This window comes from Pogona vitticeps, chromosome 3 (genome assembly GCF_051106095.1).
Source record: "Pogona vitticeps strain Pit_001003342236 chromosome 3, PviZW2.1, whole genome shotgun sequence".
Lineage (NCBI taxonomy): Eukaryota > Metazoa > Chordata > Lepidosauria > Squamata > Agamidae > Pogona > Pogona vitticeps.
The window spans coordinates 35,648,201-35,661,559 of NC_135785.1; the positions used below are offsets into that span (position 1 = coordinate 35,648,201).

Sequence of the window (13,359 nt, forward strand, 5' to 3'; positions counted from 1 at the left end):
TGCCACAGGATTCTTTTTTATTAGCAACTCCCATTCTTTACACTCATCTGGTTACACATGTTGATGGATGGTGAGATGTATTGATTCGTGGGGTTGACATATAAATGACATATATAAGATACTTTATTTATTTATTTATTTATTTATTTATTTATTTATTTATTTATTTATTTATTTATTTATTTATTTATTTATTTATTTGATTTATATCCCGCCTATCTGGACGAATAGACCACTCTAGGCGGCTACTTTTGTTTATCGACTCATGTATCTGTCTCTGATGAACTGTAGTGATAATGTATTCAGCGTTTGTCATTATTCATGCTATGCTTAAAATACTATCCAGGCTAACAAAGCTATTATTCTCAAAGTTGTGCACTTATTCACCCAGTTTAAATACATTTCCACTTGCACTGAACATCTATAATCCCGTTCATGTGTACTTTTTAGAAGCTCCCAGTGAACTCGTTGGAATGAAGCAGGCAGATATATGGGTTGGTTACCAACCAGAGGTGGAGAAAATGGTACATTTCAGAAGTTTTGGACAACAAATCCTATTAGCCTTAGCTAATGGTAAAAGGCTATAGGAGTTGTAGTCTAAAACAACAGCTAGAGGGCACAGGGTGGCCTACCATTCAGAAATGAATGAGGAAAGAACAGGAGTTGTTCAGTTTTGAAGGTTTGCTGCTGAAATCTGGAGTATAGAAAACTTCCTTTGTTTATGCCAGCATTGATTCCTAGTCACCAACTGAAGAAGCACACTTGTGTTTCTGTACTTGGGGAATGCTACTCATTCTTTTATCTGTTTAGCACAAAATTTGCCCTGTTTCATTAACTGTAACAATTGCATTTCTTTAAAAAAAACTTCATCCAATAGAATAACCGGCTTCGGAAACATGCTTTTGAGCTGAAGATGAATGATTTGACATATTTTGTGCTGGCAGCTGAAAATGAACAAGATATGGATGAATGGATTTTTACACTCAACAAGATCCTACAGATAAATCCAGAAGGGTCTCTTCCAGAGAGGAAGAGTGCAGACATCACAGATCTGAAATTTGGTAAGAAAGAATGTTTTTATCATTTGAAGTATGGCAATGTGTCGCCTATTATAAGCAATTACATTGATCTCCTGATTGGTGGGTTTGAATCCTCATACTGGAAGGCCTTGGTTGTTAACTGTATAGTGTGAAACTATTTTAAAGTTATAAAGTTTTAACTATGCAGCTTCCTGTGGACTCCATGGGAACAAAATGTGTGTTTAACTGCTGTGTGCCAAGTAGCAGTGATTCCACTTTGGTCATTTAATTTTCATTTAATGTATATATTATCATGGGAGACCATAAACTGAACATATTCTGAAAATTCGAAAGGCTTTGTGCTGGTACAAAGCCTCTTGACCTCAGGTACTATGATTCAGTGTGCATTTGCATCAGGAGAGACACAGTCAGAGCCTTTAGCCATAATGCTTCCTGTGATGCGCTTCACCAATGAGTCATTGTTCCACAAGAGGGTAGCAGCTTATGTTCATTAGGCAGTCTATTGCTGGAGAGGTTCCTTGAGAATCAGTGTTTTTGATGGGGAAAATTATTTAAAGTGTTTCTATTATTATGCCCCATCACCACACATAGAATTCAATGTGTTTTTAAAACTCTGTGATAATGTTGCCCCATATATTTCTCTGTTGAGTCATGTCCTAGTCGCACTGGGGTCAGTCATTAGAGTAGAATGAATGCAAGCAGGCTGTGAGTTCCTCTCACATGGTGCTTTCTGTGTCAGATTGCCCTTAAAGTATCAGTAAAAAATTAAACTTTACTCATGCTTTTTCTGCATTTAAGATTCAGAAGATATGTCAGTGAATTATGATTGCCCACAAGAAGAAGCTGATTCTTCAGAGAACTGTTTGCATCCAGATTTCTCTAAAGTAAGAAATCATTGTCATTAAATCTCTCTGTGTGTGCATGCTTCATTTCCCCCAAATTCACAATACCAACATGGTATTTCTGTTGCTTCTGAACATGATGGCATTACTGCTAAACACTTGTCTATGTATTCCAAATAATAGAAGAATAGTGTGTATAATGACAGCAGATAGCAGTTGCTCAGCTGTCATGGCAAGATGTCATAGAATTTCAGCCTTGCCATCCAACCTAGCACATCATACATGCCCAGCAAAAGAAGTTAGAACTGCCTGGCAAGGAACAGCTGTCATCTAGAGATATGTCACTTGAAGGCATCCTGAAGCTATCAACAGAGCATGGGAGTGGGTGGAAAGTAGGCTACTCAGAGACCAAGTAAGATATGACTTAGCCACAAAACATGCTGAAGTCATTTTGTAATCTCTGTGGTTAACCTGAGGCTGAGAACTGTTAGGGAGTAATATGCAATATAGTAGAAGGCACCTGTCTTGTTGGCTTAATGCTAGAAGCTGACCTATTGATTCATTCACTATCATCATGCCAAGAGAAGCTTGCTCGGTTCCCACACTGTGGTCTTTTGGGTCCTAGCTAAGACTTCAGGCTTCTTGCTTTCATGCTTCTCAAATTCCTTCTGCCAGTGTTTTCTGCTGGTGGTTTAGCTTTTGGTGCTATTTTAATTGTTTAAATTTATATGGCTGTGGTTCTAACTTTTATTTGTAAACTTTCTGAATATCTATATGCTGACTGGCAACACAGAAATGTGAAAAAAGCAGTGCATGAACTTGTATTCAATTGAAATTTAATAGTTTGAAATCATTATATGAAATAAATAAAGATTCCAATAGAAATCTTTTACCACATTGGTAGCAAGATTGTCATTTTGGTTTCGTTCAAATAGCAGTCTGGTTTTGAATAGAGCCCGTTGTCTCCACAATTAAACTACTAATTATAATTGTAACCATTATAACACTTTTGCCACCCGCACAATTTCATGTTACTGCACTGGTGGGGACCATAAGCTCAGCGGAAGCTCAAGAGAACAATGGCAATAATTAGCTGCTGTATCTATTTGTGTTTACCTGTTCCATTATTACTGAATGCACACACATTTATACAATGTATGTAATTGTTTACTGGTTCATCTACAGTTGCTTGCTACAGCTGGGGGTACAATATATATTTAAGTTACAGTTAAAGATGCTGTAGGGGATTAAGCATAATGAGTAGTGTGCAAATGAAATACTCAGAATTCTTGAGATGTCTAGGTTGTGCATTTCAGCTTCAGTGAGAAAAAAAAGCTTGGGGATTTAGAATTTGTTTTGCAATCTAGCATTCAAACCAAAGGAAAATTAAGGTAGGGAGAAGGAAGAGAGGGAAGGGGAGAGAAAGAAAGAGCGCAGAGTATCACTATTGTATAGTTGAAGGGGGAAAGCTCTCAAATTAGAAGCATAAATATTTTTATATCATGTGCACTAAGATGTTTACCTGGAGATAAAAAGACACTGTCGTTTCAGTACCTCACAGAAACAGAAGAAACTGTTCGAGCATCTCGAAATATGGATAGGCTGAATTTGTTCTCCCTCGATCCTGACATTGTTGTAAGTATAACTCTCCTAAATAGCCGGGTAGCCTAAAAGCTATAGAATGTCTCACTGATAGCAAACTATTATTTATTTATTTAATTAATTTTTTTTTTAGCCTGCCTTTCTCTTTAAAAAGGACCCAAGGCAGCTTACATCATTGAAAGACATTATTTAAAGCTGAAAACAATGAGTATACAACAGTGGTTTACATCATTAAAGGATAATATTTAAAGCTGTATTTAGACTATCCCATTCTTGGTGTTTTACCTTTTGCCAGAGTTTGGGAAATTTGCTTTTTTGACAACAGCCAGTCAGGGATCCTCTTTATATATGTATTCTCAGCCGTTGGGTATCTCTGGTTCTTCTGGTGCATCCCTTCATTGAAGTTGAGGCCTTCGATCCAGTTCTCAAAGATGTCCCCCCCCCCACGAATGCTACTTCTCTGCTACATCTGGGAGCGGATCTCCCATCTCCATCTCCTGCGCCATCTTCTCATTTCTTTCTCCTACTGGAATCTGAGTCTTTACCTCCAGTGCCTCCATTCTATCCCCTAGTTTCCAAGGGCTCCCTTCCTTCTCTTGGTATCACTCATCCAGGTCTGGGTTTTCAGCCCTCACCACCCCTGGAGAGTAATCTAACTCAGCTTCCTCCAGGTCCACTAAGGGATTCACTGTCCAGAACTCAATGAAGTCATTGAAGGTGAGATGACCCACCCACAGGAGGTCTTGTGCTGCTGTCACCATCATCACAATACTTACTTCAAATAGCTAATTATGTCATTGTTCTTATTCTAGGCCTTGAATCCTCAAAGAAGGGAATTTGCAGGAGCAGATTCATTGCTCAAATCCTTTCTTGAGAAAGATGCCAAGCGGATCATGATAATGTGCAAATCTCTTAGTTTGAATCTTCAAGCCTGTGTGTCTGAAAATGAAAATGATCCAGTTACCAATGTAAGTGTAAAAGAACAAGATATAGAAAATGTAAAGTGAGGTCTTGTTTTGTTTGCCTGAGAGAGTGTTCCATGACCTAGGCTCAGTAAAATGACATTTCATTTGGCACATTTATTTTTCTTCTAATTCCTCTCTATATAAAAAGCCAGAACATGTCAAACAGATAGAGATAATTTATTTTGATAAAGCTACTTTTTGAAGCATAATGTCTTTAGCTTTACTGGTTCAACACAACAGAAAACAGTAATACTACTTCTGCTAGTTTATCACAACTGTTGTTTTAATATAAATATATTCTTTTGAAACTTGCAAGAAGCTGGCTGTAATCAGTAGAGAAACTGGTTACATTGGACTTTTGGCCAAGTTGTATATGGATGGACTGCAGTGTAAGCATTACTGGAGAATCCAACACATAGTATATTTGTTAACTGTAACGAATCTGAAGAAATGGAGTACAGGATGCAGAAGCTTTTGCCAAATAAAACATTCTGGTTTTTCAGCTGCTATGAGATTTTTCAATAGACTATATGCAATAGACTATATTCTAGTATGTTTACGCCACTAGAAGCTTCAAGATAGTCAGCTAGAGAAAGCTGTTTGGTCAAGAATGATAAAATGCTAGTTGAGAAGCTTCAGATTTTATCAGTTCCTGTGTTCAAGATGGGTGAATTAAAAGAACGTCCCACGAGCTTCTGGTAGTTCACCTTCAATTCCGGGCAAGACATTGATTCCCTTCCTTCACAGATGGTATCACTGGTGTTTATAGTAATCAGCAGCCTTGTGGCAGAGAGAAGGAGCAGTCAGAATCACAGCTATGGTGAGAATGGGAAGAGCATGCAGGGTTTTTTTTTTTACTAATTCAGAATTTTGAAAAAGTGTGATGCAAATACTGTAAACCAGCATGTGCACTTAAGCAGGAGTGAGTGAAAAGCTGGTACCATCTGGTATGAACTGCTGCTCGTTGGCCTTTGCCTGTTTCCTCCAAGCCTAGCTGAAAGCAGAGACTGGAAACATTCAGGGATTTTTTGGGGGGTGGTACTTGAAACTACTCTCTGTGGGATCCTGAGTGATCTAGCTTAAAAATGTTTCCTGTCTCTGCTGGAACAGACAGTGGAAAGGACTCTAGAAAAAAAGAAGGAAGAAGGAAGAAAAACAGAAGAATCCACTGGATTCTATCATACTATTAACTGCCCGAGATAGTGCCGTGGGCTAATAGAGAAGCAAGCAAACAAACAAACAGATTCTCTTTGCAGCCAGTAAGTCCTGAGCCAGTTTGAATGATTTTATTGCAGATCAATAAGCTGACAACAATTGTTCCCTACCCTCAGTCCTCGTAGAACCTTTGTGTACAAATTGAGATTAGAATCAGAATTTTTCTCTGAGTCAAGATGCCCAGGTTTCAGCAGTGGCCAGGAGTGCTGTTGCACAGGTAAAACTAGTGTGCCAGCTATGTTCCTCAAGAGGTCAGAACTGACCATGGCGACAGATCCCTTAGTTACAATTTGGCTGCCTTACTGGAACACGCTCTACATGGAGCTGCCTTTGGAAAGTGTTTGGAAACTCTAGCGGATCTAAGATGTAGCAACCAGATTGCTGACTCGGGTTGGTTATAGGCATCACATAAGATTCCCCCTGTTAAGAACATAAGAAGAACCCTGCTGGATCAGGCCAAGGGCCTACCTAGTCCAGCTTCCTGTATCTCACAGTGACCCCACCAGATGCCTCCGGGAGCACACGAGACAACTAGATACCTGTCTCCTGATACCACTTCCCTGCATCTGGCATTTTGAGCTGTTACAGCAGCTCCATTGGCTGCTGATCTTTTTCTGGACACAATTCAAATCCTGGTTTTAACTTATAAAGCCCTAAAGGACGAGTCCAAGAGATAATGGGCACAGACAATGTCTATGGTTATTTCTCAACTTGAGGCGATACATCTCCAAAAGTCATACTATTTGTGCAGAATATTTATATATATATATATATTTTGAAAGGTTTTGCAGATTTAGGACTTGTACCCCCCAAAAAATATACATTTCTCGGAGACCTTGATTTATTAACACAGGAGTCTGCTTTATCACAGCAATTAGGTTTGCTATGGTTTCTATGAAATTTATATTCACTTGCTAAACTGGTCAGGACTGTGAAGAATTTACCTTGGGGAGAGTTCAACATCCACAGCCACCCCCTTGCAGTGTGGGAGCTGTAGTCCAGAGCAATTTAATCATCAGCACTTAAGACTGGCCTGCTCCTTTATCTTATCTATCAAATAGTGCACATTTAATCAAAAATTGGAGCTGACTGAAGCTGATCACAGTATACTGTAATGCTTATGATGCTAAAAGTAGCTATGCAGAGTGCCTTGGCATTCACTCAGATTTTCCTATGCACTGCCTCTGTACATCTGGATGCATTTCATTTCTTTTGCAGTATGCAACAGGAGATTTAAAGGTACAAGAAAGTGAAGTGAAAATTTTTGAGTGGGTTACACAAAATATGGAATGCAGGCATTCCATATTTTTGAATTCTCGCTTATAGATATAGGAAAAGTTGCGGGGGGGGGGGAACCTAGTAACGAATGGGGCAGTCTGTGCCGGTACCATTTATCCTTCCATTACTATTACTATTACTATTACTACTACTATTACTACTACTACTACTACTACTACTACTACTACTACTACTACTACTACTATTATTATTATTATTATTATTATTATTATCTAAAATGCTTCAATCTTCTTTTATCATTTCCGGATTCTCATTCTGTTACCTATGCCAACCAAATTTCATGAACTAGTGTTTTGTAATTTTCTTTTGTTCATCCGGTATATATACATTACACAATTAATTAATGTGTCAGTTACCAACAATTAATGTGTCGATTATCAAACCTGCAACACAGATTCCTTTCTGAAATATTGGAGGAAGGATGAGCTTGTACTTTTCTAAGCTAACAGTCACACTACTCAGCTGTCAAAAGGAAAGGCCATTGTTAATATTTTCTTTAACTATCCCATCACCAAAATAATCTCTTCAAAAGTGTCTCTTTACTCTTTAATGATCATTAAAAGTTAAAATTTGCTAATTAAAGCTGATGTCCTTCCATTAATCAAGTAAAACTTTGATTGATCTACCTATTGAATCGATTAGCAGTTTGGTCTTATGCAGAATACCTCTTAATTCTGTACAGAAATTATGACCCATTGCTCTCAATGGCATATGCATAACATGCTGTCCCCAAGCTGCCAATCATATATATCTGGGAGTAAATCCCACTGAAGTTATTAGCATATTCTAATGAGTGGAGATGTGTAGCATTTCACTTGTAACGCTGCATCCTGTGTTTTGTTCTTTTTTGCTTCCAGATTGAGCCCTTTTTTGTGAGTGTGGCTCTTTATGATATAAGAGACAACCGGAAGCTGTCTGCTGATTTCCACGTGGACCTAAATCATACCGTTGTTAGACAGATGATAGCACATTCTTCACCCTCGTTAGAAAATGGAACTATTGGAAATGCTGGCACCAAAGAAGAAGAACCACAAATCAAAGGATTTCCAGAGGAATGGCTGAAATACCCAAAACAGGTACAGTGGGGTCTTGACTTGAGAACTTAATCCGTATTGGAAGGCGGTTCTCAAGTCAAAAAGTTCTCAGGTCAAATCTGCATTTCCCATAGGAATGCATTGAAAACCATTTGATCCGTATCTGCTCTTTTCCGTCCATAGAAACTAATGGGAAGCTGCTATTCTGCCTTCGACCACTAGAGGGGGATATTTTGTTTTTTTCTTAGGTCAAGAAAGGTTCAGGGAAGGCAGGGAAAATACAGTCCAGGCAGTACAGTACCAGGCAGTCTGAAGACTGTCTCCCAATCCACTCTCTAAACTCTGGGAGGAGTGAGGAAGCAGACAGGCACCCTTTTCACTGGCCAACAGTTAACTGAAAGTTCACATTTTGCACTTTCCCTGCCTCCCACGTGGTTTTTTTTCAGTTCTTAACTCAAATCTAAGTATGTAAGTCAAGTCAATATTTTCCTATGAGAGCGGTTCTTAAGTCAAAATGTTCTTAACTCTAGCCGTTCTTAAGTCAAGACCCCACTGTACGTAAAATTTGATTACAGTAGGACCCCCTTATGCGCGGGATCACTATCCACTGATTCACTTATTGAAAGTCTGAAAATATTTAAAAAAAAATTTAAAAATCCAGAAAAAGCTATTTTCACATACGTTACCAGGAATGGCCACCATTAATACCCTGTTTCCTGAAAATAAGACCTAACTTGAAAATAAGCCCTAGTACGATTTTTCAGGATGCTCATAATATAAGCCCTACCCCAAAAATAAGCCCTAGTTAAGTGAAAACTCAACCATTGTGTAGCAACTAGAAGATGACATGACTGTATTTGAATAAATAAATGTAGATTGTTTTACATTTAAAAAAATAAAACATCCCCTGAAAATATGACCTAATGCATTTCTTGGAGCCCCTTGTCTTATTTTTGGGGAAACACAGTACACTGTACTTTGTAGTGAAGAATACATAGCATAGTCTCTGGTCCCCTTTCATGGCCAGGTCTGATAATGCATGTGAAAATAATTTTTCCTGGTTTTGTTTGTTTGTTTCTGGTTCCATGCTCTCTCTCTCTGTAGCTTTCACTATTAGGTTCTCCATATCCACAGAGGACTTGTTGCATTTTCATATGCATTTGCTTTTTGAACATGAAAACAAAATAAGAACAACAACATATCCACAAAATGGCATGGTGTTGATACCGGTTCACACATCTAATTAATATTTAGTTTTGGGTAACAAATCTCCTGTGTTAAGGGAATGGGGTATAGCAATATTCCTGACTGAAAAAGCCAAAAGAGATTGTTGACATAGAAATGTAACAGGCAGCCTCAACACAGAGCAAGCTATTGTGTGTCTCCCTAAGGACACTTCAGACTAACTGGGTAGTGTGGTGATTTAGGAATCCAACTGTGAAGCCAGAGGCTGGGGATTTGATTCCCCACTGTGCCTCCTGTGAGTAGAGCCAGGCTGGGTGGCCCCATAAGATTGGAATGGTAAACTCTATCTAAAAAAACCTAAAAATGGTGCCATTGGTCAGAAATGACTTGTCAGCACATGATTATGCTTATTATTGTTATTTAAGATCACTTCATTTAATCATATCCTATAAAGAGATATAACAGAATGCTTTATGCTGATCTGAGATAGTTTTGAAGATGGCAAGGCCAATTTGGTGAAGTCAGGCAAAGAACACCTCTGTCCTTGGAAGTCCTGGATTAGGAAAAAAAAAATTATGATATTTAGTTTCTGTGTCATATCTGCATTGCTGCCTTCTTTACTGAATTTTCTTTTAAATCTCCAGGCAGTTTTTTCCATAAGCAACCCTCATTCAGAAATTGTTCTGGTGGCAAAAATTGAAAAGGTGCTCATGGGAAATATTGCTGCCAGTGCAGAACCTTACATAAGGAATCCGGACTCCAACAAGGTAATGTTGGTGGAAGATTAAATGGCTTTCACATTCTGGGTGTAAAGTGGAGTACTACTGAAGTACAAAAACATCAAAGGAGGCTGCTTTAGCAATCTGTATATCTATGGCTGATTTCTAGTTGTGCAAAGGTTATATAAATAAATATAAATAGCATGTTTCTGCTAATTGCACTTATATTGGAAAAGTAGACATTGGAAAAGTAAACTTTTTTGCTCTGTAGCTTCGAAAAATCTTCAGCCATATATCATGTTTTGTAAAAACACACACACGTAAGTGTCTAGATGCAGTAATCTGTAATATTTTGCTACATATGTCCATGCATCTGAGTGTTAGAAAAAAAATCTAAAAAACAATGAGATAAATAATATGTTTAATAACTATAAAATGCACAACAGATAGTGAATTATTCACCATATTATCAGAGAATAGCACCATGAGAATAGAAGAATTGTTTTTAATGAGTACTTTAATTATTTGTATTGGAAATGAGAGATCCTGTGACTAATCAGTTTCAGCTGTTTAGATATGCATGTTGAGTTTGGAGATTTCCTTTTTTTTGTCATCAAACTATATTCTTCCATGCAATCAAACCAAAATGTATGGATGACCATGTTGGCCATTCTCCTACTGCCTTGTAGGGTGCTTGGACTCTACTGAGCTCAAAGTCTTGAGGCTGATAGTAAACCTGTATCCACTGTGGATACTTTAATGTGATCTTCCTGCATTAAGCAAGGAAGTGGTCTCTAACATCCAACACTATGATGGTCCAACAGTTGTAGAAAACACAGATGGTTTATGATAACATTGTTGATATCATTCGCTTCTGGGGTGGGAATAATATTTTTAAGGAGATAATATTTAGGGTTAATGAGATTTATGGTTGTGTTCTTCACGGAATTAATTGTTTATTTTTGCCTAGTGGGCCCAGAAAGTATTAAAATCCAACAAACAGTTCTGCAGCAAGTTGGGAAAATATCGGATGCCCTTTGCTTGGTCTGTACGGTATGTAATTGTGAATTTCAGCAGTTTCTCATACCCCTACATCCAATTTGCTATTTTTGTGATGTAATTTGAGTAGCACCTTCTGAGTTCCTTTTTTCCTAATTATTACTCTTTTGAGTAAGAAATAAGAATTGGATGTTCATGACTGAATATAGCAGTGGGATATTGGTAGTAGCAGCGGCTTGAATTACTAGAAAAACCCTGGAATTTGGAGCAGGATAATTAATGCTGCTTCTCATGTCTTCAGCTATGTTATTTTTGTACCTTTGATGACAAAGACATGTGCTTGTATGTGTATATGCAATTCCTTTCGATACTCTTTTATTTCTTACGCTTGAGCAGCTGTAAAAGACCTGTGGAAACATCACATATTAACTATTTTAAAAAATAAATCCTGCAGAGAAGTCCAGTGAGTTTGATGCAGATTGATGACATCTCCCATGCTTCTTGCTAAGTTCTTCTTGTTCTCATGTGTTTCTAGACACGAGTCAAGTTGTATGGAGACACCCCACAAACTGCAAAGAATGTGTTTGAATTGGGACATAGCAGTGGTTAGAAAAAAATACCTTTTTAGACTATTGCTGCTAATTATAGTCTCAAAAATAACAGCTTCCAACTCTGGAAAACAGGATAGCTTCAATATTTAACATGTGCAGATCAATACTTCATCCATATATTTGAAGTAGATACTCTCTAATGCATGGATTTATTCTAGATTCAAAATAATGAAGAAGAATTTGCCCTAGTAACTCTTAAGTCTCTATAAATAGGTATTTCCACTAGGCACATACAAGGCTCAGCAGTAAAAATGATAGAAAACAGAAACCTTGGACTGTAAATATGCTTTCCATTTCTTTAATTTCTGGCATTACTGCTCCAATTCAGTGTGTTTTTACTGTTATAATTTAAAACAGAGACAGACAGCTTTAATGTAATTTTTACAAATTTTCAGCTCACCCCAAATGGGACAATTCCTCAGTCTTGTTGCTGGAACTGCCCTTCTTGTGTGTTTAGAGACATTTATGTGCCCAGGACTTTGGGCTGCTGCCCCGTATCCTTTCCCAAGAGACAATAATTACAGCATGCATTGGAATTACAAAGTGACAAGTCAGTCTCCCATTCTCATATTCCTACCACAGCTGCCAGAGTTTGGAAATATGATTTGTACTTGGAAGACTTCTTTCCCCACAAAATATTTTCCATATATCCTTTTCTCTTCCATTCTATTATTCTCATACAAACAATTTTAGGACCCAAGCTACAGATTATTTTAAGAACTTGCAAAAACAGAGTATCTTTTGTGGTTGAACTCATAATAATAGAATGTCATTTATGGTTTATGTATATCTCTCCAGGCACTGGTAGATGATTTGGACCTATATAGTTATAAGTGAGAGTTCAAAACTAAATTATGAATGACTAAATCCAATTGTGAATACTACCTCATCCAGAACCATTGAATCAGTGGCTGAATATTGTTTAGGCCAGTAAATTGCACTAGAGTAGGCTCAGAGCCCACTAAAACAGTTGGGATTGGATAAGTTAACTCCTCCAAAAGCCCTATTGATTTAAATGAATGTATTTGCATTGTGACTTATTTTGCATAGTAAGTTGCAACTAGACTAGGCTCATTTGAATTAACTTAGGGAGGAGATGATTCACCAAATCCCCACTGATCCAGTGAGTCTGCTTTAGTGCAACTTTTAATGCTAAGCAACAGGATTTCAGTCAGTGGGAGTTACATAGCTGTTGACTTAGTAAGTCTCATTCATTAACTTGGTGTGCTCCTGCTGGGAAAACAGATTTAGCCCAAGAAATCAGGTCACAAATTCCCCAAATGGGGCATTTTATTTATCTGTCAAAGAATTTTCCCATAACATCACTTTCAGTGTCATGATAAATCATGGACAAGACTAACAGAACCTTAGAAGAAAATTAGGATTGGATTTTTCACATGAAAAAGACTATGAGCTCAGCCTTCCCATTGTATGATGATCCATGGCATGAAGTAGGCAGTTGATGCTGCAATATGCTGATCATTCTGCCTCAGCCACTGTTTTGCATCATTTCCAGTTGGTGAACCTCAGGTTTTCGGAAAAGAAAACTAAGTGGCTCCTACAAAGCTATCTTAAAGTTGTATCCTAGGGATTTTCAGAATATGTAAGTACAGAAATAAATGAGGTATTGTATTTGCGAAGGCTTTCACGGCCAGGATCTAATAATTGTTGTGGGTTTTTCGGGTTCTTTGGACGTGTTCTGAAGGTTGTTCTTCCTAATGTTTTACCAGTCTCTGTGGCCGGTATCTTCAGGGGACAGCACTCTGAAGAGCACAGAGTGCTGTCCTCTGAAGATGCCAGCTACAGAGACTGTCGAAACGTTAGGAAGAACAACCTTCAGAACATGGC

General features: G+C 37.9%; 1 protein-coding gene across 16 annotated transcripts in view; it reads left to right on the forward strand.

Annotated features, from left to right (window-relative positions):
- Window positions 1–13,359, forward strand: part of DOCK10 (dedicator of cytokinesis 10) — a 222,607-nt gene that overhangs the window by 129,817 nt on the left and 79,431 nt on the right. For all 16 annotated transcript variants that reach the window (XR_013542985.1, XR_013542984.1, XM_072995975.2 and 13 more), the window contains exons 8-14: window positions 878–1,061; window positions 1,839–1,924; window positions 3,434–3,517; window positions 4,297–4,452; window positions 7,821–8,039; window positions 9,827–9,949; window positions 10,872–10,954. Coding sequence is in view for 14 of the 16 variants with exons in the window: in XM_072995975.2 (XP_072852076.2) it covers window positions 878–1,061; window positions 1,839–1,924; window positions 3,434–3,517; window positions 4,297–4,452; window positions 7,821–8,039; window positions 9,827–9,949; window positions 10,872–10,954 (935 nt within the window). In the remaining 2 variants the exon portion in view is untranslated. The remainder of the gene's footprint in view (window positions 1–877; window positions 1,062–1,838; window positions 1,925–3,433; window positions 3,518–4,296; window positions 4,453–7,820; window positions 8,040–9,826; window positions 9,950–10,871; window positions 10,955–13,359) is intronic.